At 36.0% G+C, this 27,769-nt stretch overlaps 1 protein-coding gene across 11 annotated transcripts in view; it reads right to left on the bottom strand.

Annotated features, from left to right (window-relative positions):
• Nucleotides 1–1,902: 1,902 nt before the first annotated feature.
• UBE2D3 (ubiquitin conjugating enzyme E2 D3) overlaps nucleotides 1,903–27,769 on the bottom strand; it is a 70,486-nt gene continuing 44,619 nt past the window's right edge. For 8 of the 11 annotated variants that reach the window (XM_067736844.1, XM_067736841.1, XM_067736837.1 and 5 more), the window contains 7 exons: nucleotides 15,535–15,598; nucleotides 15,415–15,446; nucleotides 10,206–10,283; nucleotides 8,920–9,025; nucleotides 6,475–6,568; nucleotides 5,985–6,034; nucleotides 1,903–4,473 (listed from right to left, as the gene is read on the bottom strand). In XM_067736844.1, coding sequence (XP_067592945.1) covers nucleotides 5,986–6,034; nucleotides 6,475–6,568; nucleotides 8,920–9,025; nucleotides 10,206–10,283; nucleotides 15,415–15,446; nucleotide 15,535 — 360 coding nt within the window. In that variant the 5' untranslated portion in view covers nucleotides 15,536–15,598 and the 3' untranslated portion in view covers nucleotides 1,903–4,473; nucleotide 5,985. The remainder of the gene's footprint in view (nucleotides 4,474–5,984; nucleotides 6,035–6,474; nucleotides 6,569–8,919; nucleotides 9,026–10,205; nucleotides 10,284–15,414; nucleotides 15,447–15,534; nucleotides 15,599–27,769) is intronic. The other 3 variants (XM_067736843.1, XM_067736847.1, XM_067736846.1) reach the window with 3 other exon arrangements.

The raw sequence follows: 27,769 nt of genomic DNA, 5'->3' as shown, positions 1-27,769 counted from the left end.
GACAATACTCAAATTTGATATGGTAAACAAGGAATCGAGGTTACATAGAGGCTCAGACAATAGTAAGAATGAAAAGTAGTTATTTCATAAAACCATTTTCTACAATACAGAAAAAAATTAAGAGGGCTCTTAAAATTTTTTAAATACATAATTTCATCCAGAAAGTGTACAACTTGGGAAGAGATTATCGACAACGGAATGTTAAAACAACATATTCCATGTAAAAAAGCAACTATCAGGAACACTGTGTACCAGAGTTATTCATTAAAAAATTCTTTAAAATGAGGCAAAGGAACTAGTAGTTTAACAGAGTATCAGGAAAGAATGCAAAATATTGGTTAATTACTGGGGACCTGAAAAAAAAAACACTCGGCTAACTGCAATCTTCCTAGTCTTCCTAGAACTTTTTGACCTTTCAACACAAGTTCTTCCATAACTTTTATTTTGAAGGGGGAGGGGCTGTCATGTCTTAAATTTCTGGTCCAAATACCCTTACTGTTTTATTTTTCTGTTATATTGGGAGAGTAGAAAGTTTTAATAGCTACCTTAGGGTATGTTCAGTATCTTCTAAATTCAATGAAGACTGCTAACACCCTTCACATGACATCTTACGTTTTCAAACCACCTCCCACAGCCCCCCAAAAGTTGCTTAGGCCACAGAATGAGACCAGGGCTCAAATCCTTGTTCAGCTAGGTTATCTAGCCAACACTTAGCAGGAAAACTCTTGCACCTGGTTACTCATTTTAACTACTACTTGGCTACTGGCTGAATTATGCATACCCAGAATAAAGTTACGTCTTAGTTATAAATTTGAATGTCACTGGGTTAGACTGTTACTCAAATTAGTTCACTGTAGGATGTTAATAAATCTTATTAAGTAAACATGTAAATCAACCCACAGTATTAAAAGTACTATGAATTTGTCATTGTTAGAAATGTAATACTTGGGCATACAATGTAACAAGTTCTCTTACAGCCATGAAACATCAAGAGTAAAATGAGTAAAATCATCATAGGGTCGGAAGTATCACTGCCATAGTCTACTACAAGGGAGAACTAGGAACAGCCTTCACCTGGATGGTTTTTCAAAACAGGCCACTGGGTACCATTCCATAGTTTCTCAATCAGTGGCCTGGAGTGGGGTCTGATAACTTTCGTTTTAGAGAACTTCCCAAATGATACTGATTATTGCTGGTCTTGGGGTCACGTTTTGAGAATCACTGTCCTAAATTCTTTACAGACCATTGTTTTTGTTATAACTGTAAGAAATTCAAAAATAGAACTCACACACAGTATTAAGTTAAAGTGTGGATTTCATGTTAGCTGGAATTACCGAGTTAAGACCAGAGTGTCTTTAAACACAGACTTTAATGGTAACAATCCTTTAAGCTCTATTAACCTTAGCTATTACAAGTGTTATGCAGATGTCACTATTAGACAATATTTAGTGACTTGCACTGGGTTCCTCATAAAATAGAGACAAATTCACTTAAAACTGTAATCAACAATCATTTAACAGTTTTGTTATGCCGACACAAAACATGGCTAATTTGAGTCACTTTCAAAATCACTAACACAGCATGATCAGTATCTGAAGTATGTCAACTAAGCCATTTAAAAAAAAAAAAAAAGTGAGTGTTTCACTACCCCTGAGACCACCAGTTAACTGTGGTTCATACTTTAAAAAATTGTGAGTACACCCACACAAGAAAGCAGAGTAGTAAGTTATTTTTTTCTTTTAAATCTGATTATCACATTGCAAACCTGCCCAGGAACAAAAATGAGTCACTTAAAATATAATTTATCATTAACAGCTCAACTGGACTATAATCCCCATAGGTTAAGAGAAACTTAAGTATTTAAAATCTGAGTTATGCATTAAAAGACATAGGAAACAGGAAGAACCAAAATCAATTTTTAATCTAACGATCACTTCAGTCCTATACATGGCACTAGTAATATATATGGGGGGGGGGAGGACAAATTCTTGGATTCTTTTGAAGGTTTCATTGCAGATGATCTCAAGTCCAGTGTTCATACATTCAAAAATGTTGGTTTTCCAGGTACTTTACTGTTCTCTTAAACCTGGAGAAGCCTTTATGGCTTATTCCCTTAGAAGTGACATATGAAATATAGAAAGCATCAAGTCAAAGATACAGAGAACTGGACACATCTACTAATCATTATGACAATAGTTTAAGGAAGTCATCTCTATAAACACTTAAGGGCTGTCTATGGCTAAAAAGGTCAATTTGAAAGCCAATTAGGAATCCAGAAGCTCTGACAAGTATGTTTTATTCGTGGTTGGCTTTTAAGAAATGATATGCCTACTATAAAAGCTGTTATTTTGAGGGAATCTCAGTATTTATTCTAAAAATAGAGCCAAAAAAAGTTTCTTACCTTGTGGAGAGGTATGTTACTAATTTCTCATTTGTACTTTGAATCCAACAGTTTTAACAGTATGACATCTACCCTTGAGTTGTTTTTAAAGCAAAAGATAAAACGAAAAATTCACTCATTGGAAAATTGTATAACTGGATTGATATTTCTCAATGAAATGCTTATTACAGAATTAACAAAGCCAAAACATCTTCGGAAGGCATGCATTTCACTTTCAGTTTAGAGAAGAACCTTAAGTCAATAAATCATGTCCAAACTACATATTAAAATGTTTATAAAAATCAAGCTTTAACATTTATTTTATATCTAACTTTCCACATCTGTGCACAGACAAGGAATAAGATTGCACATAAGTGTAAGCAGTGCAAAAATGTGGAAGTGGAAAAGTCACAGATGTGCTAGAAATTGAATACAGGACTGTAAGAAAGCAATGGACAAATCAAAATAACTAGGAAAAAGTAATAAAACTATAGGGTCAGAATTAGGAAGGGTGAAGAATGATAATGCCCTTGTTACTACAGAAGTTAAATAAGTGGCACAGATAGCACTTGTCAAACAAAAAATAATCCAATAGCATTGACTTTTATTCATTCATGTTAAGTCACCTGAAATGATATCTGTTGCATTTAAATGCTCATTAATGTAAATGGCTGAACAAATTCATTTTAATGGATACTCACTCCATTAAAAAAAAAAAAACCTCAATATCCCACATAGTTAAGTCACTTCAACATAGCCTTATGACAACTCCCACACCAAAACAGTACTTTATTTTGTAAATTTTGACCCATTATTACTCCCATGTTATGGTTTTTTCAGCTGTCAAGTGTACAACGTGAAGAAAAAATTTAGTTAGATAGGGGTTGCACCTGGAAAATAAATTTCTTAAACTCCATATACACGTTTCAAAACTGCTGGGTCCCAAGTCCATCAATGAACTCCCGGGCTGCCAGTATCATGTGCAGCATACTAAAGCTACACTATCTGAATAGCTTATTAATTCTGCATAAATCAGGTCAATCAATGTGTCAACCTGTAACAGACTGCACACTTTTAACTGAACATGGCAAAATATTCACTCTCTAGAACTTTACATCATCATTTGATGTCAAACAATGAAGCAAATCCCAACAGTATATACAAAAAACAGCTTTGCATTTACAAAAGATTGTTTCCCATACTGATTAATCCAGGCAGCTAACTCATTGGTTTATGCAACTTTATTGAAGAAAAATAAATCAATTACTAGCAGAGCTATTAGTTGATCACTCATCCATTGACAACTTGCATCATTTATTCAGTGCTATATTAAACAGTGTATTGGAAGATAGATTAACTAATAGCTCCAAGCCTCCTAACAATTTAAATGAAAATTACAAAATGTTTGAGACCCTATTTTGGAATACAAAGGGTGTTTGACTTCCAATTTCCATTCTCTGTAGAACAAGAACAGGTCATTCCTTTATTGACATGCATAAAATACATCACATTTTCTGTTCTGCTGATGCTATAAATTCAATACCAATTCTCCAGCCACATCAGTTATGAGCATAAAGTATATCATGTAACCTCAAATCTCTAACAGTGGAAGGCTTACACAAGAATGGATGCTGCTAGAATAATGCTGCTTCCCTTGATGTGGCAACTGAGCATCCATCTCCCTCCCCCTCTGATGATTCTTCAGCATGTTAGAGCAGTGAGGAATGGTTTTAGTCTCATAACCAAGTTAGAGTGAAGACATTGGCCACATAATACACATGCTCCATTTTTTTAAAAAATTCTGAATCTTGGGCAACTGTTCTCTTGTAACTACTTTACAGTTTCTAAAAGCAGTTATTGTCCAAAGCTGGAAGAACTTAAGTCTTCTCAGATGAGCATGTGAATGAATGGAGGGAGGTAAACGAAAAATAAAATTAAAAAAGATGAGGTCTGATAGGGGAGCAGCCGGATAAGAAAATCAAAAAAGGAACAGTAATTTAAAGTTTATTCCAGCTATAATGCAGGTTATTCTGACTTTAAGGTAGCATCACATGGCATACTTCTGAGTCCATTCCCGAGATATTCTGTTGTACCTGTAAATAAAAAAGATGTTATTTAAAAAGTTAAAATAATTTTTAATACTTAAAAGGGAAGGAAAGAATCTATTTTACCTCTAGACTCACCAGGGAGTCACCTTTAATGGCTATGATTAGAATAAAGCCAACAAGGAAGAAAAAGCACTGATACTCAAAGCAATGTAGGAAACGAGAACTTTATGCTTCAATACAATGTCCTAATACACTGAAAGTAGTATTTTAATAAACACATAGAATGGCTAACAAAAATCAAAGACCTTTTCTGTCTCCTACCACTGAGCTAATGTTCTATTAGAAACTCTACAACTAGTATCCATTCCAACAAATTTTAACATTTAAAATTTTTTTTACAATTCATCAGAACAGCAGATTCTGTACATCTATAGCAATTTCCATTAAAGCCAGACCAAACAATGAACTAAAATATTTTTATCTGAATCCTAGACTTTGAAAAGTTACTTGACCCTGGATATTACCAAAAGAGAAAATGCCTTTGAGACTTCGGCACAGGCAGAAAAGTAAGACGCTGGGTAAGGTGATGAAAGAGCAGTAACTTTCAAGACGAGGTGGGTGTCATGTGTTAATCAAAACCACGTGTTACTTTTAAAGTGTGGTGATTGGCGCTAACAAGCCCCACTTGAGACCTGATGAATGAGACTCTGGAGTACAACTGGGGGCATCTTTGTTTTAAAAGACCAATAGATAATTCATACCTGAGCAAGGTTATTTATTACTGAGGAAGATCACTAATACTGATAAAATGCTATCAATTTCTCCTTGTATTACAACCATGCCACAGGCCACTTACCCGAACAAATAATGAAGTGATAACTTTAAGAAACAAATATATAAAAGGGCATAGGAGAACTTTTGATTTATATTTACAGTTTGACCTCTATAAAACATTAACTTCATTTCAAACTGAGAACTAAACATAATTCAACCATTTTTCTAACTTTAACATATAAAAATTCTTTGCTCCAATTCATGGTTACTTCATTTAAGGATACCTCTTGTAAAGCCAGCACTTTAAAACAAAGGTTTTTATTTAGCATACGGGGAGCCACAAAGTATAGCTGACACTAATGCATGCTTGTCAGTAATGAACATTTAGTATAGATGGTGAGGCTTAAAAGTGTTTCTCCCTTACATTGTTACCTCTTGGCAAAATTTTAACCAAGTTACCACATTCCATATAGTACTGAAGTTTAAAATATACCAATTTTAAAGTTAAAATTTAAATACTATAGTAGTTTGAAAAAGAAACTAAAATTTTCTTTTCTTACTGGTGCTAGATAACTGGTTTGCCATGCAAAAATACTTTCAAGCAATAATGACTATTGGGTATACTTTCACGCTAAACAGAGATCAAGCAGTTAAATGTACAGTTTTCAGAAAACTGCCACATCTGTTACCTTTTGTTAGTTAATACAGTGCCTTAACGCATGCAGCACTCAAGTGCTGGCAGTACCATGAATAAGCGCACCATAGAGTGCAGATCCTCTTACCCTACAACATAGCGTATTTCTCTGTCCACTCTCTTGCTAACCTATTGTACCTAATTGAACAAGTATACTTAGCATTAATTATAACATACAAAAGTTATAATGGTAAAGTTGTACATACATAAAGAATTCAATATATAAAAAATTTAGACCAAATTTTTACAACAGTACCGATATTTTTTTTCAAAAACATAATTGGGGTGAAGAAAAAATACCTTTCTTCCTCAAAACAAAGTGACAAAACGTTGAACATGTTAGAAAAATAAAACATTTTAGATGGGCTATTTATTGCTACATAAACCAAAACCTAGTAATTAAAAAAAAAAAAATCACATTTCAGTAACTGGTTTTCTGCACATTTCAAGTATCATCTTACCAGAAATAAGCATCAAGTCTTCTTGGCGTTGCCCTGACGACTTACAGCAAAGTATAAGCCTAACTCATTAAGAAAAGCCACTTTTTATACTGTTTTCTTAAACTAGTACATACTTACTTATCTCTGTCTGTTTTATAGATCCGTGCAATCTCTGGCACTAGGGGGTCATCTGGGTTTGGATCACATAGCAGTGAACAAATGGATAAAAGAACTGGAAGAAAACAAATGCCTGTTACCCATCATCAGGAATTTGGATAAATACAAGTATTTAAAAACATGTATTATAAACCTCAATCTTCAAAAGATTTTTATTGGTTTATATCTTAATCTCCGTAAGACAAAGCTTTACGGAGATTCTGCTTTATAGGAGACAAGTTCCTGGTAGGTAAGAAATACTAAAATAGATCTTTGCTGGCATCAAGGTTACTGATTAGCTATAAAAATCTGCCAAAATCAGGGGTTCTAAGACAGTCAAATGATGCCATATTAGTTTGTATTACTTTTTTTTTTTTTTTTTTGCCGTGCTGCAAGCCATGTGGGATCTTAGTTCCCCAACCAGGGATCGAACCTGTGCCCCCTGTGGAAGAGTTCTAACCACTGGACCACCAGGGAATTCCCTGTATTACTTTTTAAAATAAAGTGGTATAAGAATTTAAGTAACTGGAGTTTCTTGGTACTCTGCAGGGTGGGGGGACCTTGAATAAAAATATCTGGGGAACATCTGTGCAGTATTATTCTTAGCTGTTTGCCATGATAAAAAAATCCACTTTCTGTCCTGCTCTCGAGGGAGTTTCACAGAAATTCACAACTGCCCCCACTGACTGTATGTTTTGTCTTCCTGAATTTATAAGGTAGAGACCATATCACAAAAGTACTGGTTAAATTTAACAACGTCAAGATCTATTACTAAGTGGGCCTTCAACTCTAGCTCTTACCCTGTCCTGTTCAAAATATCAACTTAAAAGATGCCAAGCATCATGGAACATGTACCTAATTCCTTCTAAATGTCTGTTATGTGCCAGACACTGTGCAAGGTTTTTATAAAAGTTTAAGATATAAAAGCTTAAAGTGGTCAAAAAACAACATTATTATCGCACATATAATTTTAAACCCAAGTGCGGGGGCAGATATAAAACTAAACCCACGTTTATAGAAAAAGTATTCAGTATTACAGTGCATTCCCAACAATGGTTAAAAAAATAACCTGGAACCTAGTATTAAAGCTTTCTTAATACCAGATATCTGGTGTTAAGAGAGCCTGATCTGAAAAGAAACTTGAATGTATCCAAGAGGGTGAGAAATAGGCCTAAAATTATGCCTCACTTAAAAGAATTACAGCAGCATTCACCCAAATTGTTTTTCTTTCTCCCCGCAAAAAGTATTTCCTATCAAATAAAATTTTGGGAACACTACAAAGTCCCTTTAAGGAGATTCAAAAGCACTGTACAAGCATATGAAAGGCTTTATGATGTCCTGCCTTAAGAAACAAATGAACAGGGGCTTCCCTGGTGGCGCAGTGGTTGAGAGTCCGCCTGCTGATGCAGGGGACACGGGTTCGTGCCCCGGTCTGGGAAGATCCCACATGCCGCGGAGCGGCTAGGCCTGTGAGCCATGGCCGCTAAGCCTGCGAGTCCGGAGCCTGTGCTCCGCAACGGGAGAGGCCACAACAGTGAGAGGCCCGCGTACTGCCAAAAAAAAACCCAAAACCAAAAAACAACAACAAATGAACAAACAAAACCAGTTTCACTTTGCATTTACCATACTCATAAAAATAAAACTTTTGGTAAAACACAATTAACTATTTCAAGAAGCAATAATAAGTACTCAGCCAGAAATTGAGAATGCTTCGAGTCAGCTGCTATCCTCAAATATCTGAAATAATGTCATAATTAGCAACATTAAAAACTAATTTTGTGTACTAAGGAATGCCAATACCCCAAAACTGAAAATTACTAAAAGGCAGACTTCCTTCCCATTAAGTAGTTTTGTGTTAGATGATTTTATTTGTGGGGTAAAAGCGACATAAAAGCCACCAGAGTCATTCAAAGAGTAAGAGATGGAGAGACACTCCATCTCCATCTGGGATATTTACATGGAGACTGGACAACCTATTAAAGATGTCACATAATGGATCCCTATTAAAGCAGAAGAGCAGAATTTATCTACAGACCTTCCCAAGACTATACATTTTAGACTATTATTAGGTAGGAACAACCTACCATGATCACAAAACACCTAACTAAAGGTTTTTAAAAAAGGGTTTTTTATCTAAAAAATAATAAACACAGGAAAGCAAAATCACAATTTTTCTGTGAGAAAGCTCAAGTTTCAAAAGCTCTATTAACTTTTGGTATATCATTTTAGCTAAAATTTAGGTGACGAGTGAATGAGATGTGCAGGTGGCTTGGGACTGAAAAATACTGTAGAAATCAATTTGTTCCTTTCCCCACCTTTATCAAAAAGCTGTCATTATAAAAATACTCAGAAAAGTAGGCTCAAAAATGAAATTCCTTTAACTATTAGAAAATCAGCCTCTCAAGACTTTCTCTAAAACTATTTTACCTTTAGAAATAGTTAAAGCAGGAGACCACTGTGATCTTAGAATATCGAGACAAATGCTGCCATTACTGTTAATATTTGGATGATAAATTCTTGTTGTAAATGCAACCTAAAAATAAAAACAAAAACAAAAAAAACTTTAGATATTTTTCCCAAATAAAAACAAGCACCCTAAACTTTGGCAGAAGACTTTAGCAAGACTCAAAATACTGTTAAAATTCTAAAAAATCAAATAGCTAAAACCTAATTAATACACCTAAAAGGACCAAATATTACAGAAACTGGTTCCTATATTCTGACCAAGATCCCTCACGGGCTCTCCTATTTTTAATTAAAATGGAAAATACAACTTTGGGGCAAAAATTTTATTGTCAATGATATGGTGGGCTGTTCTGAAGGTTAACTTTTGGCCCTACCATATCATGAGTATCAAAGAGCCATTTGAAGGGTATTTAACATTCACTTAAAAATAAGAAACTTCCAGATGTAAACCAAAACACCCAGGCCAGCTCATTTAAGGCATCGAGTTACAAAGGTATGTATTTGAGCCTCCATTTCCACTGTACATAAAAAACACAAATTTGAATATCACAAAGGCATTTCATCTAAAATAACTGTCATATGCACCTATAATTGTGAAGATAGTTTTAGTGAAGTGCCAATGTTCTATATATATTATCTTCCATAGTTATTCATACAGATTGAGTTTATCTCAATGGCTCAAAAAGTTAAGGACCACATGCTTTTAATACCTATAAACCGGTCACCCCAGTGCATTAAGCAACTCTTGAGTTTTGATAAATTTACTGTTACGTGTGCAAGCTCAAAGCCCAAAATGTATTACAGTCTGTCTAAACCCCAATACAAATACGGTATAATTTTTAGCAACATGTGAAAATGCATACTGAAGTTGGATATTTGGAAGCCTAGTATTATAAGACACTAGGGTAATAATCCAAATCTGACAAGCACAATAAAGGGGAAAATAAAAAAAGCTTTCACATGGTATATTTGAGGCTTGCAACATTAAGGATACGGCAATTCTCACCTCAACTTACAAAGTTCAAATCCAGATTCAGCTGCTCTTTTAACTAAAGGTTAAGAGTCAGCATTCAACATCAGTGATTCAACTCAATATATACATTCAGCCTCAATTATTCTTATTCACTATACATTCATATCAATTTAACCTTGACTTACACAGAACCCTAATTTCTAAGAATTAGAAATTCTTATTTTTGGAATAGAACACAAATCTATACTCACAAATTTGGAGGGGAAATACTTGCCTTAGGTGGTTTGAAGGGGTAGTCTGTAGGAAAATGAATTGTCAAAAAGAATACACCACCTTGATATGGGCTGTCATTCTGTGAAAAGAAAAATATGCTTAACTCTATTTTAAATGTTACTGCTAGATAATTCATGTAACATTTCTATTTTCTAAGCATTTCTCTAATATGAAGCAAAATTACCTATTTACACTGCAAGAGTCTAAATTATCCCACAATGAAGTCCGTATTAATGAAAAATCACAATATTTACTATAGAACAATGAACCCTACTTTACTTAGATCCTACTTTATGAAAGTTAAAGAAATTTAGAAAAAATAACCCAGAAACACAAGGTTCTAGACCCCAATTCTCACAAAGTATACTTAGCAATAAAAGTCTACATAATAATGTACCAAGTTATAATTTGAAAATATAAGTTTACATTTATTTGTAGAATATTTCTTCTAATGATAGTCATATATACACAAATGGCTTTGTACCTCAACAGGCTATTCTGGTTACTGGCAAACCAAAAAGTTAGGTCTTGTAGGTAACATAACAACTCCCTTCAGTAGGACAAGTAGAACAGAAACAGAATATGTTTTTAAAGAAAGTTTAGTTCCCAACTGGCTCCTCAAAATTCTCATTTAAAAACCATGAAGTCTTGGGACTTGCCTGGTGGCACAGTGTTTAAGAATCTGCCTGCCAATGCAGGGAACACGGGTTCGAGCCCTGGTCCAGGAAGATCCCACATGCCGCGGAGCAACTAAGTCCCTGCGCCACAACTACTGAAGCCCACGCGCTTAAGAGCCAAGTGCTCCGCAACAAGAGGAGCCACCACAATGAGAAGCCCGCGCACCGCAATGAAGAGTAGCCCCCGCTCGCCGCAACTAGAGAAACCCCGCACACAACAACGAAGACCCAATGCAGCCAAAAAAAAAAAAAAAAATTAATTAAAAAATAAAAACCATGAAGTTTTTTCTTCAAAAGCACAATACTGAGTTCTCTACAGCCAATCAATACACAGGATTACTAGATTTGGAAAACTGTGGAATGTTTGTTTGGTCCATTTCAACAGAAAATACAGAATTTTAAGCTATAGCACTACTTTTTCTCCTTAGCTGTCCTGCCCACTTTGAGTATGAAGAACTCCTCAGTAAGTAAATATTATACAATGTTAGTATGAAGTAACATTTGGGAGAAACTTGCGAGTATTTTACATTTATTAACCAATAAAAGGAAAAAGACGTTGTTCCCATTTTATGAGTTGAGTAAAATAGGACTTGAAATAACTTAGTGAAGTATACAATTGGTACATGATAGAAACAGGATTTAAACTCAGGTCTTCTGAAAACCACTGCTTGACTCGGATCAAAGAATGATGACAAAAGATGGTGATCCAGTCAAGGATTTTAAGGTCAAATTTTTTTTAAAAGAAGAGATTGCATAATTGTCTCTGGATATGCAAAGAGCCAACCGGAAGACGTGTTTGAAAATTTGCAGTAATTGAGTTATTACCAACACCTATTCCCCTCCATTTGAGTGAGGATGTATACAGCACTAATATGAGCCTTTTTATATGCCCACTCTGTGAGGCAAATAACCTTCACAGGTCTGACGCTGTAAGTTCATTTAATCCCCAGACCTCTGTAAAATAATTAAACATTAGTTGAATTACTTTAACTCCGCCGTTCTATTTACTAAGTATATGTAAGGGACACAGAACAATTTCTTATCTTGATGAGCTTACAGTCTGGTAAAGGGAGATACAGTGAAATGTTATAGCTATTATGAAAAATGAACGAGGGTGGGCTTCGCTGGTGTCGCAGTGGTTGAGAGTCTGCCTGCCGATGCAGGGGACACGGGTTTGTGCCACGGTCTGAGGATCCCACATGCCGCGGAGCGGCTGGGCCCGTGAGCCATGGCTGCCGAGCCTGCGCGTCCGGAGCCTGTGCTCCGCAACGGGAGAGGCCACGATAGTAAGAGGCCCGCAGACCGCAAAAGAGTAAGGTACTAAAGAGGAGTTTTCACATATTATTAGCCTTTGCAGGAAAAACATAATAAACAACATAAATTGAAAAATTCACCCTTATGTAACAATAAAACAATACCCACTGCTTTAGTTCAAGATCTTACTTCAGATGGACCAAATATTTTACTTCAGATTGTTTTTGTATCTGATTCTGCTCAGGCTGCCAACAGTTACATTATTCACAGATACGGTACTTTCTTCTATGGCTATGTATCATAGATTAGATGGAAGTTAATGTGGTTCTCAAAATAATTTCAACAATGTCTTTCTGCCAGCTCCGTTTACAATTCAAAAAAGTCAGGCACATAAATATCAGAAACAATATGTAAGGAAGTTAGTTTCTCCTCACTGCATCAATTCTTCATGGAAATTTCCCTTAACATAGCACAAAATAACCAACAAAAGTTTAAAAACCACATAACAAGCAACACTGCCACCTTCTTTCAACCGTTTGTTTTTATTGGCATTTGTGCTTCCGCAGTATCTTGCCTTCGGAAAGAATAAGCTAGCACGTAGTTTTTAAGAACCAAGCATTTTTGTTCAACCATCAAGATTTCCTTACTATAATCCATCAAAATCCAATAGTAACTCTGTCATGAAACCTCAATTAGACGATCCACACCTTAGAGGGTCAGAAATCTTTAGTTCTGTGACACTGCCATCACTTTGACCCAAGAAGCACTCCAAAGCAATAGTAATTTTGTTAACGTTTATTCTTCCAGCAAATCTGCGATTTATGGATTGTTATGCCACCACTAGCCCTACTGTTTTGGGTCACATCTGCATGCCACTTAGGGTAGGCATACTAACAAAATAATATTACCTAATCAAACTGTGACGTTCTGTCATAAAGATGCAGTCAAAAGCCAAAACAGCATGGTTGTTTCATTGATACACTTCATAGTAAGGATAATGATTAACCATTTACAAGCTGGCATCTAAACTTAGGTGCTTACTTACAAAACGTGCAGTTAAAACCTGCATTTTGGGTGAGTTTTTATAACTTTTGACTCACTCCTGAAATTACCCAACAGTGAAAATTAACCTCCTCAGAAATCAAGTACATTTCAGAGACTAATGTTACTAAAGCAGAACTATGCTGTTATGGTATAAATATATTTTTTGCTCTTGTTAATCGGGAATATTTAAATAGTTCTGAAAATCAAATATTTGTTTTCAAAAGCAGAAAACTGCTATTCCTTTATATTAAAAGGTTGCTGAAAAAATTAGCAAAGCATAGCCATAATCTGAAATACATATAAATAAAAAATGTTTCCTGAAAATAAAAGCAAATTAACAGCTGAAAAATTCTTCAGGATAAGCAATCTTCTATTTTGTGGAAAATTACTAACAAACTCCTCAATTATGCTTCACTTTGATTTACTATAGGTGCATTCCTTACCTTTTGGAAAGGAATAAATAAAATAACGAAGTCTCAAAAGTCAAGCAGAAAAACATTACACTGATTTAAAAGAGTTGGTTTATTATGCACACCATCCAATTTTAAGTCTTAACTACCAACTCTTTTGTGCTTTATTAGTATAGACAACTAATTTTTATAATGAAACTATCTTAAAGCACTCTGAATCAAAGATGAGCTTTATTTGGTATAGATATGACAAGGCATTTTACTGAATTCCTTGCTTTGAAAATTGGTGATCTATAATGGGAAAATTCTAGAAGTTGCAACTCTAAGTGCCTAAGTGGACCTGGTAGAAATTGTGGCAGACACACATTTCCTGAAGAAAGGAGGCAGCTGCTACTCCACCCCACACTTGTAGAAGGAGGGTCTAGTGAGAGGGTTTTTATGTTAAGATTATCAACATGTAAAACACTGTGTGGGCCAGGACCTCCCTGGCGGTCAAGTGGTTAAGACTCCACGCTTCCGCTGCAGGGGGCACGGGTTTGGTCCCTGGTCAGGGCCAAAAAAAAAAAACTTTGTATGGGCCAAACTGGGTAAGCCATGAGTTACTTAACTATATGTATTTAAGGGGGGGGTGGGGCGGGGGCTGGGCGGGAATCACAATTTTGTCACCAATTAGACAAAAGCAAGCACTTAAAACAATAAAAATAGACCTTGAGGTAACTGGAAACAACCCTGACTCTGTAGTTTTTTCATTAGGATCTCAATCACAGACACATCTCAAATTGTTAAACTAAATATCCCCCCTCTATGTGATTTACAATCAGAACTGCTGAATAAACACTTACTAAACCAACCCACCCACTGGCTAGCTTTTTTTTCCAAGGGCATTTCTTCTTTTAGAATTATAAATATCTACTTACTGACCATTATCTCACCTAGTACATTACTGCCAGTTATGTTGAGATTAAAATACCGAAAGGGGGAAGAAAGCAGAAAATTCAGTAACACACACACACACACACACCCCTCAGAACAGAAATTTAGGTGCCTTCCACGTCAAAAAAAAATGTTAAGTATTGTTCAAGATACAGTCTTACCCCAGGATGTTTTACTGTGCTCTAATTCTGTGAAACTCTTAGATGGTATCCATAATTCTGAATATTCAATTATCCAGCACATACAGTTTCTTATCTACCCAGGATAGAAAGGAATTTTGCTGTATTCAAAATATCACTTTCTAAGGACTTCCCTAACGGTGCAGTGGTTAAGACTCCACACTCCCAACGCGGGAGGCGCGGGTTCAATCCCTGGTCAGGGAACTAAGATCCCACACGCCGCATGGCATGGCCAAAATAAAATAAAACAAAGTATCACTATCTACCTAAAAATATTCAAATTTTACATGAAACTGAAGTTCTATAAAAACTCAAATATCAAAATAATACAATTAAGCTAGATTTTAGGCAGCTACAAGAAGAGAGTAAGATCTTTGAGTAATATCATGGTACAGCCAGAAAACTAATGGGCTATAAGTCAGGAAGCTCTGTGACAATACTTTACATTGCTATGAAAGAAAATTAGAATGGAAGAGGTATTTGATAGGTCATAGAAAAGCTATACATACTCTAGAACCTGAACACAGGGACAGACACTTACAGTATACTTAACTAATGACCAATTGTTTCTTTCAAAATCAGTGCAACAACTATGGCATATCTCAAATAAAATTACAATGTAATAAAATAAAGCTAAAGGCTTAATTAAAAATTACTAACTACATCAATGCTGGATTTTCATTAAAAGCAAAAACTTAATTCTCAGTACTTACAGGTCCCATAATTGTGGCTTGCCAATGAAACACTAGAAAAAGAAAACACTCTTGTTATTATCTAAAAATACACAAGCTTTTTTGAAACTAACCATAAAAATCAACTTGAAAATTACTTACTATCATCCCCAACTGGACCTGCAGAACATTGTGCTGGAGGGTCACGGGCCAAATCACTAAGTTCCTACACCAAGACAGAAAATGCTGGATCATGTAACCATAATAGAAAACACAAGCAAGTAAAGACAGTCGTCTGCTTCCAGTTATTTTTACACTATTCTTTAAGGGACATATAATCACAACTTACATCAACAATACATTCTATTAGGAAAGAAAACATAAGTAACCCCAGTCCAGTTTCTGGGACACACTAGGCACAGTTATTTTATGGACACATACCAAGACAATCATCTCGGCTAGGGGTTCATAAAAGCACACACACACATCGCTATGAAGTTTTACTGCAGGCATACACCTCGTTTTCCCATGCTTCACGGATACGCGATTTGGGGGGGGGTTGTTTTGTTAAAACAAATGGAAGGTCTGCGGCTACCTGTGCCATCTTCCTAACAGCACCTGCTCACTTTGTGTCTTTGTATCCTATTTTGATAATTTCTGTAATATTTCAAACCCTCTACCAGTAAAGAAAGATTACAACTTGCTGAAGATCCAGACGATGTTTTTTTAGTAATAAAGTATTTTTAAATTAAGGTACATTTTTAAAGACATAATGTTATTGAACACTTAATAGACTACAGTAGTGTAAACGTTAACTTTTATACGCACTGGGGAAGAAATAAATGTGACTTGCTTTATTGTGATATTTGCTTTATTTGGGTGGTCTGGAACCAAACCCTCAATATCTTTGAGGTGTGCCTGTACATGAACAAAAGCTGTCCTCTTACAAAATGAAAAAGTTGTAATCAGACACTTTCCTAGGTTAAGAACTTAGGGCAGTTATCAACATTCATGTTATTTGCTGAGCTTTCAGACCATCTCAGAGGCTCTGTCTTAAATACTGTCTGCTGTCTTAAATACTCTTTTTCTGAACCACACTACCCAGTGACCACATTTTCTCCTTAAAAAATCTCTCATGGGGCTAGGTAAGTACCCCGTTTGGTTTGATCTCCTTATTCCTCAATTCAACCTTATCTTTTACTTAACATTGAGTATATCTCTGGAAAAACCTTCCTCTCCAGGTAGAAAAGCACTGTGCTTTTTTTGCTAAGAAGCAAAACAAGCAGTATCCACAATTCCATTTGACCTTATATTTCCAACATAAGTGTAATTTAGCCCTTCCATGACTTGTGCATAACCCATATGGGTAATCTAGTAAGAAAACAGAGTTGCTTCTTTACAAGTTTAAAAAAATTAATGATACAGCTTTATCTCTATACACCTATATATAAATTCCTACAGTACAGGGATTTATAGACCTTTGAGATAATAATGGACTTCTAAGAAAAAGGCAGGGAATACACTGCAGGAAGACAGATCAAATATTTGCCTTTACTATGGGCAAAATAATGCACTTCAGAAAACAGCCAATTGTTCAGGAATATCAGTCTAGATTCACTCCATTAAAAAAAAAAAGATCAATGCAGAACTGTCCTTGAGGGGTAATCATTTTACAATATACATATATCAAATTATTATGTTGCACATCTATTACGTTATATCTCAAAAACAAAACTGGGACAAAGGAGTGCCTTGATATACACTTTGCCAATTTGCTTCTGAATCTCAAACTATGACTGCTTATAAGGTTATGAAGGCAGCCAGGGAATCCCAGGAGTCACAATCTTAAGATGACTGGAAGATCAGATCAGACTTTTATGCTTGCCCATGTAAATATACCTCATTTGTTCAACATATTTAAAGAAAGGGGGAAAATTCATTCCAGAAACTTAGATTCTGATCAGTACTAATTACAGAAGCTCTTATCTCGGAGTTAAGCAACTAGTTGAAAGAAACTGAAACTATGTACAGCTTTAGCTTAGAACTGAATCATAGTTTTTTGAGCAAAAAAAATATACTGGCAGCTTGAACTAATCAACTATCCAAATGACTTTTTCATAGGCCAGATCAACTCTCATAAAGCATTTATTTGCATTCCATGATCAGCCACTTTATTATAATGGCAAGCTACTTCAATACCATCTCAAGGTATATACTTTATTGCAGATAAGGATTGAGCATAGTCTAACTGATATGAAGAGAACTTTCTTCCATGTTCCAAAACTTATTTAACAAGTTCTGTTGTTTAAATGATCCACCAAAAAAAGATAAACCAGAAGCTAACTTATGCAGGCTAACTTCCTCTGCCGGAACATAAGGGTCCAAAGAAGTCTATTTTAAGATTAAAAACTTACCTGTTCCAAACCACCCTCTCCCCTTTCCTACACAACAATAAAGACGTGAATTTTCAAAAATGCTACTAAAACCAAACACAAACTTGCGCATACAATTCAAATGCTCAAATATAGCATCATGAAATGAGGACAATGAATATGCACCTCCCTCAATATGGATCATCAGTCTGGAGTCTCACTTTTAATCCAATTTAGACCCACTATTTCCTAGGCTTATTTCCGCATCTCTAAAACACAATAGAAATGCCTGTTGTTACAGAACTTTTGAAAGAATGAATAAGATAAAGTACTTCAGCACACTATCTGGCATATAATGTATTAGGTGCTCAGCAAGTGGAACACCCACCTTGAAGGCAAGATTTCCTAGACAGGCACTCAAATCACTTGTTTACTAAACAAAAGCAAAACTGCTTTATAAATAGGGTACTTATTATAGCCTTAGCTTATTTAAATCTTTTGCCTGTGTGATGAATTTTTATGCTTAGTTGTCTATAACATACTCTTCTAACAATTATATGGCTCATGCTATGATATATGTTAATAATACAAGGTCAGCAATTCGAGGGCTATTTGTGGATAGGCTTTTAAAGAAACCATGTTATTGAGTTGTATGAAATTACTAATACTTGACCATTTCTGAACTGCAATTTCATATGGTTCTACCTAAAACTGTCAGGTAAGCATGTGAACTCAAATATTACTAAAATGAGTTTCTTACACGGATCTACCCCAAATTTATGTAGTTTTCTGTACTTACACACTTTTACATTATGTTAATGATAAGAAAAATATCTAGCATTTTTAAATTAAAAAGTAATTTAATGATGGGTGGTCTAACAAAATACCCAAGTGATGCTGAAACAACATAAACTTCAGGAATCTATAAAGCTGACCTAGAATATATCAACATCCTACTTCGAAGTTGCACATTTTATGAAAAATCTAAGAAAACATTTTTTAACGAGTCTTCCTGCACATGGACATCTCTGAATCACTCAGCCTCTATATGCTGACATTTTCACTCCTTTACAGTGAATGTACAATTTCAGAGAGCACTGAATTTAAGCTCTTCACTCCCATAACTTCAGGCTCTTATTCCCCTCAGATAATTTCTAAATGCCTTATTTTCCAACTTCCCCGTGACTAAGACACCTCTTAAGTAATACTCAAAGATGTAATATTCGGCCAAGTATGTACCAAAATCGACTTTAAAATCAACATTAAAAAATGACCTAAAGTAATTTTAAGAATCAAAATATCTTTTAAATCATATACCAGCACTTACCTCAAAGATGCCAACTAATTCTCATGACATTATTATGTCCATAGCAGAAGCAAGTAAGATATAAGAATATCTTAGCAGTGAAAATATATGAGAAAAAGCATAATAAGTCATCTCAGATGCTCTTCCATGCACCACTGTCTACTCAAACCCTCTTCTCCTACTTTCCTGGAAATGCTTTTCTCATACTCCACAGGTATGACTGTAGTGTTGGGGTGACTGTCAGCCACCATTAACCAACTACTCAGAAAGGGTAATCAGAGAATTTTGTTCCATCTATCCCTACCCAAGATTTTCAAATTGAAGCTGGAAAGGACACTTTTTCCTTCTCTCATCAGGAGCTGTAAGGATGTGACCCAGAGCTACTGGCAGGCATATGCCCTGAAATTACATGGTGAGTCCAAAGAAAAAGAGGCCACATTGGGCAGCATAGATAAAGAACTAACTTGGCATACAGACACACAATTTCAGTTCCTGAGGTTGTAGCTTGCTCTAATTCCTACAGTTACTGCTTTGATTGTTAACCACCCCAGTTTTCTTCAAGGGGCGGGGGCAGCAAACACAGAGTAAGGAGAGATCCACTCTAAGCAGAGTGCTACCTGGGCCCCATTACCAATTATACACATTTTAATCCACGAAATGTGTTGCTTTTATCTTGCTGTAAAACATGTAAGAAATATAAATGAAGCAAAGTCTCAAAAGGAAACTAGAGGAAGCAGGGAGAAATCATGTGGCTTACCTAGTAAAAAGTTAAACTTTCAATAATAGGAACTAAAGATTAACTTAAATCCATTTCTAAAATAAAAAGTGTAATATCAGCTCAAGTTACACCCAACAAAGCATTTATTCATTTATATGAAGACTACCTTTTTTGGTGTCAAGTATGTTAGGTCTGAAAATACCAAGATAGAAAAGATAGAACATGAATGCCTCCCCCAACAGACTGAGCTAAAAAAAAGCGCAGACATAATACAAAACCAAAAAATTATATTTCAAACAACCTGAGTGCTTAAAGTAAAGGCATTCAACTGCTTTGTGAATCCTGAAAAGGTTATCACTAACCTTGCCTGGGTTTAAAACAGTGACATTTGAACTGGGTCTTGATGGAAGGATAAGCATTCAAGGTAGAGAAACTAATTCAAAACCAGGGGTGTGAAAGAAAACAGGCTGTAAAAACTTGCTTGTAGTTTGGTATACCAGAGACACAACAGGGTACCGGTAAGGGAGTAGCAGATGTGGCTAGAAAGGTTAATCAGGGCTGGATCTTTTGAGAGTCTTGAATATTATGGCAAAGACTATTCCACAGCCAATGGGAAGTCACTGATTTTTAAGCAGGAATAGTTTTTAAGTGGGAGTAAGACAAATGAGATTTGGATTTTTTTGATGTACTAGCAGTAGTACACTAGGAGTGACTGACTTTTTAAATTATTAATCCTAAAAGCAGTCATGTATCTGTGTACCTAGCTTGACATTACATTTTTACTATACCTCTTTCAGATTTTAAGTTTTGCAGATATAACAGAAGATCTCTCCTGTACTCCCCAGATGCCCTTCCCTTTCCCTGACAGGTTAAGACTATCCTAAATTTGGTTTCTGCCATTTCTCCACCTTTTCATTCACTACTACACATGTATATAGCATTGTTTGTGACAAGGTCAAGGACTTCTAAGAACCTGATGAACTACTGACCCTCTATCCCTCAAATACACATGCCCACACAAAATTTTACTTAATTTATGGGATGTCAAAGACCCTCCTCACCCTCCAAATTGTAGGAATACCTACTACAAAGGATGTATGAGTAGATAACTACATTAGGAAACTATAGCAGTAATTCAGGTGAGAGAACATAAACTAAGTCACTGGGGATGAAAAATATCTTAAAACACTGATCACTTTACCCTTACAACCACCTTATGGAAATAGGTCTCATCTCCATTTTACATTAGTGTTGCCCCCCCACGGCCGCCTTAAGAGGGGAAAGGAAAGACTGAGTTCAGATACAGGACATGCTGCGCTTCAGGATGGGCAGGAAAGCAAAGTAGTGTATCTACTAGATAACCTGAAAAATAGGTCCAGGGATACATTTAAGGCTGCTTTCTCAAGAGTGTCCTTGCATCAAAGATGTATTTAAGTTAAAGAAATTTGATATGGTACTTGGCAAACTGGAGAAAAAAAATTTCAATCACACCAACCCAACTCTTCATCAAGACCACTGAAATAAAATAGTTGGCAGGGGAGTTTGGCACACACTAGCTAAATGCTCCACTCACCTTGAAAAGACACTGGATCAAGGACATATAATACAGGGTACGATGCTAAAAACTGTACTCTCCGTGAAAAAAAAAAACCCACCAAAGTTAGACACTTCTCTGCCACGGTGTACTCTTTTGGGGAAATATTCTCCTTTCGGGATCATCTTTCTCTGAATTGCTTCTCCTGAAACCTCCTGAACACCTGGCTAGTGTGAGAATCCAGGCTTTCTCCCACTGGGAAATACGTTTCTCCCTTCCCTTTAAAAGCCTAAATAGACCGATAGGAAAAGGAGTCAATCAAATTTCTCTTACAGGCAACCAACAGGTATAGCTTAAGCCAGTGAGTGTTCTCATCTGGAGGTACATGATTAAACATTAATGAGTCTGACCATTCATTATGTGGGACTCAAAACAGAAAGCCTACAGTTTGTTTTGAGGAAGATCTTTGCTTCTATCATCATGGGACACAGTATCTTTGACAACTGACTGTTGGAGATAAAACATGAAAAGGCTGAGAGAGACACTGGCCAAGAACAGAAGTCTAAACATACTGCTAAATATTTGGTTTTTGTTTCTCTAGTCTCTCTACATCTTCCTCACTCGATATGAAATGACCAACCACAGACTACAAAGAACAGGAAACCAAGGTATTGAACAGATTAGAGGCTCTGAGAGATGTTAGGGAAGTATAAGAAATGGTCACTGCCTCCAAAAGGCTTATAAACTGGAAATACAAGAACTATTTATGAATAACTATAGAGCAGCCATGAGTAGATGAGCCTTCAGTAAGATTTAAGACTTCCGGTAACTATTATTTACACATTCTGCTAAACATTCTTTCAATGACAGCCATTACTTATACATTAGATCAACATAACCAAAGTCAGCATTTATGAAAACAAAATTTGTTTAATCAGTTCTGCTACTGAAGTGTAACTCCCTGTATAACCTTTTCTAGTTTGTCCAGTTCCATCACTCTCCCAAGGGCTGGCCAAAATTTAACCCAGATGACTACTGTGGTAAGGTCAAGTACAGTAGTTAATTACGATATTAAGTACAATAATTACCACAATGTTCCACGATCATGTTATCCCAATCTCTGCCATCCATCTTGCATCATCACACAAAGTCATAATAATAGCAGTATGGATACATTTTCTATCATCACTTTTGGGAAAACTTGAAGTCCATCCCATTACTGCAAGTTAATTTCTTGTATTTTATTCAAGAGTCCATTTCTTTCAAAACTTTTACTTGACTTCAAGATTTGTATGAGCATGGGAATCAACACTATGAAGACAGCCCTTGGGACTTCCCTGGTGGCACAGTGGTTAAGAATCTGCCTGCAATGCAGGGGACATGGGTTTGATCCCTGGTCCGGCAATATCCCACATGCCGCAGAGCAACTGAGTCCACGTGCCACAACTACTGAAGCCCACGTGTCCTAGAGCCCGTGCTCGACAACAAGAGAAGCCACCGCAAGAAGTCCGCGCGCTGCAATGAAGAGTAGCCCCCGCTCCCTGCAACTAGAGAAAGCCCGCGCACAGCAACCAAGACCCAACACAGCGCCCCCGCCCCCCCAAAAAGGACAGCCCTTGCCTCATAAACCTATACTGAGCAACATAAAATACTATCTTGGGAGCTGGATGAGATGAGGGCATGAGGTAGGAAGGAGAGTAAGTGCCTTTAAGAAATTCTGAAATAAGAATCACCCTCAAAGAACCTTTACGACCTAGCAATATAAAGGTATATATCTTGACCAATGATAGAGGTCAAAACGCAATAGTAATTACCCAATGAGGCAGACAATAATTGCTCTAGTTCTTATAAAGATCAAGTTTGCTATGAAGTAAACAAAAAGTTTTTAAACTTCAATGTTGTGAAATTTATTTTACATACCGCACGTGGATACAAATATCAAGGAAGGAAACAAGTATCTCAGAAATGCATGGTTACCGGAAGTCATTTCAAAAGAAGGAAGCTTGGCAAAAAGATTTTGGGATCTGAACAATTTCATATGTGGACGTAAGAATGGGAAGGAATAGTCCCCTTAAAAATCATTTTAGTTTGGAATTTGTGATTTCTTCTAAGAAATCCTGAAAGTTTCTTTTACATTAAAGATTAAGAGGGTAGGGCTTCCCAGGTGGCGCAGTGGTTGAGAGTCCGTCTGCCGATGCAGGGGACACGGGTTCGTGCCCTGCTCCGGGAAGATCCCACATGGCGCGCAGCGGCTGGGCCCGTGGGCCATGGCTGCTGGGCCTGCGTGTCCGGAGACTGTGCTCCGCAACGGGAGAGGCCACAACAGTGAGAGGCCCGTGTACCGCAAAAAAAAAAAAAAAAAAAAAAAAAAAGATTAAGAGGGTAAGTGCTGCATACCATGTCTCATTACATCACTAACAAGAAATTAACTTCCTGTTTAGCTATAATTATGAGACAAGTATGCCTGTTCATTCAGACAAGGTACAAAGAATAGCTTGAATGAATAATACTGTAATTTTCTTTCTTTAGATCACCATTAAAAATAAGTCACTTCAGATTACTCAAAGCTGTTCTTTTGTAAGCAGTATCTCTAAATGGGCAAAGACAAAGAGCCAAATTTAGTTCCTAAGCTTTGATCCATGAAAGCAAATAAGGCATTTTATAGATATGAAAAACAAAAATTAACAGCAGTCCAGTGGTTGAAGACATTCAATTATACATTAGCCAGGAAACTGTAACAAGGCTAGGATTAATATGAGGTATTCCATCCTGAAAATGAACAAGTAACCAAGAAGTAGTGAATCACAACTAAGACCCAAAAGGTTAAATACAACAAATTTAACTAAGAAAAGCTGGCTGGAAGTCTCTGAATGATACAACATTATGTTCAAAGTATAGTTGGAGATAAAAATCCGATGTTTGGGCAAAGTATAAAATACTCATTTGAACTTTTCCCCTCCCCACGTAACAGGATCGAGGGTACCATTTTGAGACTAAATCTCATCTAACAACATAGACCAACAAATGATATACTCACTAAACATACCCATTTTTCATTACACTATACAATTTTGAAATAAGATCATTGTTATGGTAGCAAAACTAGCTCAAGAGCACAAAATTTCCAGTGAAATAAAAATCATTTAATTTTGTTAACACTAATTTGTCTTGGAAAGGGAATTAGTTATAAAAAACACACTAAACAGTGAAAAAAATATATATAACTATATATATATAATATCGTACGGAAAGGCATTTAAATAAACCTATCTTTAATAATGGGTGAATCTGACATTGGAATAACGATTCCCCTTATTTTAAATAAATGCTTCCCTTACTTGATTTATAATAATTTTGAAAAGCTGTATAGAGTGACAAATACAAATTTATGTGTTTACATGCTCGTTTCCTTCACTCAAAGAAGACATCCTCATGGGTAGTAACAGGCTTCCCTATATTTTGTCCCCTGAGACTAGACTACTGTGCCAAACAGTAAGACCTCAATAAGTATTGATTAAATGATTATCCCTTATGTCTGAGGTTCTTAACCAGAGGGAGGCTTCAGAATCACCTAGGGGACATTTCAAAATTATGCCTGTTCCCAGAGAAATGGTTCAGTAAGTCTGGCAAGACCCCATGTACCTATATTCTTTTAAAAGCTGTTAAACATTCTGATATATAAATGTAACCCATGTCAAAACCCACATACACCAAAATCTAGTAGAATGCAAAAGCTAATCTAGGATTTGAGAATTCAATCTGAAACATTCTAATCTCAATACTAGGAATTTGGTGTCTTCTTTAATAAACGGATTATAGTGAAATGCTTTGTAAAATCCTCAAGAATTGACTGTTATCATAGATAACAAAGGACACCTGAACGCACAGAGTTAACATACAATATGATAGAGATATCCAGTGATAGTTTTTCCCCAGTGTTAGCAAGAGTATTCAACTTTCCACTTGTATGATAACTACTAGAATTAACATTGACGGTGATCACGATGAAACCAAAGCATAGTGTCAACATCACCCTTATTCAAATAAAAAACTGAGGTCATTACATGATCAGCATTTCTCAGTCAACAAACGCCCTACAAACCAAGTTAGCTGGCTAAAGACAAGCCTTGAGACATGATGCATACAGCCTATACGCTTACTGGAAAGAAGTTTATGATGCCCCCAGTGATTAGTCAGCACATAGTAGTTCCCTTAGTCCTTGAAGATACTAACCGAAAAGAAATTCACTACTTTCAAAACTTATGTTAGCTAAAATCTAAACTCATAAATTAGCTATAACCTAAGAATAAAGTTCAATCCCAATTATTTAAATGTGAAGTGGGAGGAGAGAGCTTATTTCAGGAAGCAAGATTAAATTTAGGAATTGAAATTGTTCAAAATAGCAGACAGCATGGAGTTTAAGAGCTCGAGTTCTTGAGGTAGACTATCGGATTTGAATCTCAGTCCCTTACCAGCCATCTGACCACAGACAAGTAACTCACTCTATACCTGTTTCCTCACGTATAAAATGGAATGGTAAGAGCATCCATCTCATGTGGTTGTTGTGAGAATTAAATAAGTAGATACTCATAAAGGGCTTAGAAACAGTGTTCAATACAGAGCAGATGCTAAGTCTAGCTGTTAGGAGAATGATGCATACAAAAGAAAACTTTTACAATACCAAAACCCTAAAAAGATGACATGACAACGTAGTGGTTAAGAGCACACACTGCAGAGCCCAAATTGCCTAGGTCCTAATCCCAACTCTGCCATGATATGAGGACCCCCTTTTTTTTTTAAACCTCTCTGTGCCTTAGGTTTCTAATTTTAGAATGGAGATATTAATTATACCTACTTCCTTGGGGGTGTCATAAGAGTTAATTCAAGTGCTTCAAACAGTTCTGACACATTGCAAACACTCAAAGCATGAGCTATTCTTTCAGGTTTGGTTCATATTACATTTTATGTAAAGTTCTCTTTAAACATCCCCAAAATACATGCACTGTGGTCATTCTGTTTGATCAGAGTAGTAAAACTGCCTCTGGCTCCCAAACACCACCAACCAACTAGGGAGTTCACATATTTTATTCTTGTTGACAGCCTTATAAGACCACAGCTTGTCCAAATAAAGAATACAAGGGGGGGAAAAAAAAAGAATAGGGCTGTTTGATCAGGCTGCTTGGTCTAAGAAATATTCAAAAAAACTACAACATAAGCTTTAGAAAGAAAACAAATTTAAAAGCTTAATCAAATGAACTGCTATTGATTAAAAATATTCCAACAATAAGCATTCCAATAAAATGATCAGTGAGGAACAGATATATCTTAACATTCAGAATCTGGGGAGCTGCAGACAAGAATAAATTAAAAATAAAAGAGAGGTGCCTAAAATAAAGAGCATCTCCCATCAGAGTTGTCCACTTGCTAAAACTGTTTGAATCTGGGACTTTTTTTTTTTTAAAGTTTGACCATATGATTCTGACAGTGACAGCTGAAGACCAAACCACATGCACAACAAAACTTTTCTACAGGTTGAATCAAAAATGTCCCACATCAACACTGTTTTTTTCCAGTTTGGAGAGTGTTACGTCAAGTTTCTGTATTACACAGATCTTCAAAGTATTTACAAAAGGAGACAATCTGGTATTGATGAAGAGTACTAGACTCGTAAAGTTCTTTAATAAAAGCTCTTGAAAATTAAAGTTGCAGTAATAAATTGAGTGCCTTGTGCTAGGGGCCTGTTTAAAGCCACACATTAACTTATTTAATCCTTAAGAAAAATCTTGGACTCTTAAATTTGTTTTGCTCACTGCTGCAACCCTAGTGTCTAGAATAGTGCCTGGTACACACGAAACACTCAATTATTTATAGGTCATACACAACAAATATTCATTTTATAGAGGCACACAAGTAAATTTGCCGAGCCCTAGAATTCTAACTGGAGCATTTCTGCCCCGAAGTTCACACTCCTAACCATTATACTGCCTCTCTAGAGCTTTTAAATCATTAAAGTGGTGTCACAGCAGCTGGGTATCACCTGTAAAAGAAAAAAAATCAATGAGACCTTCCTTTAAAGTGTTCTGTTCCACGTGCATAAAAATCTATGGATTTTAAATTATTCCACATCTTAGTGGCCCGAATTAATTCCTATAGATAAAAGGTTTTGATTTGTACTGAATACTACGTTCAACTATATTGCAAAATATAACTATGCTTCTCCAGTGTGTTGCTGGCCTTCAAAGTGGTCATAGAAAGAGATGTTTAATAATCCTTTGTACTTTAAGCCTTAACTCCTAAACTCCTCTCTTTTTCCATGGTCTCAAAAATACAAAGACTGAAGTTTGTATTTCACATAAGCCCCCAGAGACAATGCAGTGATGGCCTAAATCAAAATTTACCATTTCAACATCAATACTTTGAATCTAAACTTTCATCATTCATAAGATACCAGTTTTGCCAAATAAGTT

This window comes from Pseudorca crassidens, chromosome 4 (genome assembly GCF_039906515.1).
Source record: "Pseudorca crassidens isolate mPseCra1 chromosome 4, mPseCra1.hap1, whole genome shotgun sequence".
NCBI classification, from domain to species: Eukaryota; Metazoa; Chordata; class Mammalia; order Artiodactyla; family Delphinidae; genus Pseudorca; species Pseudorca crassidens.
The sequence above is the reverse complement of the archived record's forward strand: the minus strand, read 5'-3'. Positions and strand labels throughout refer to the sequence as shown.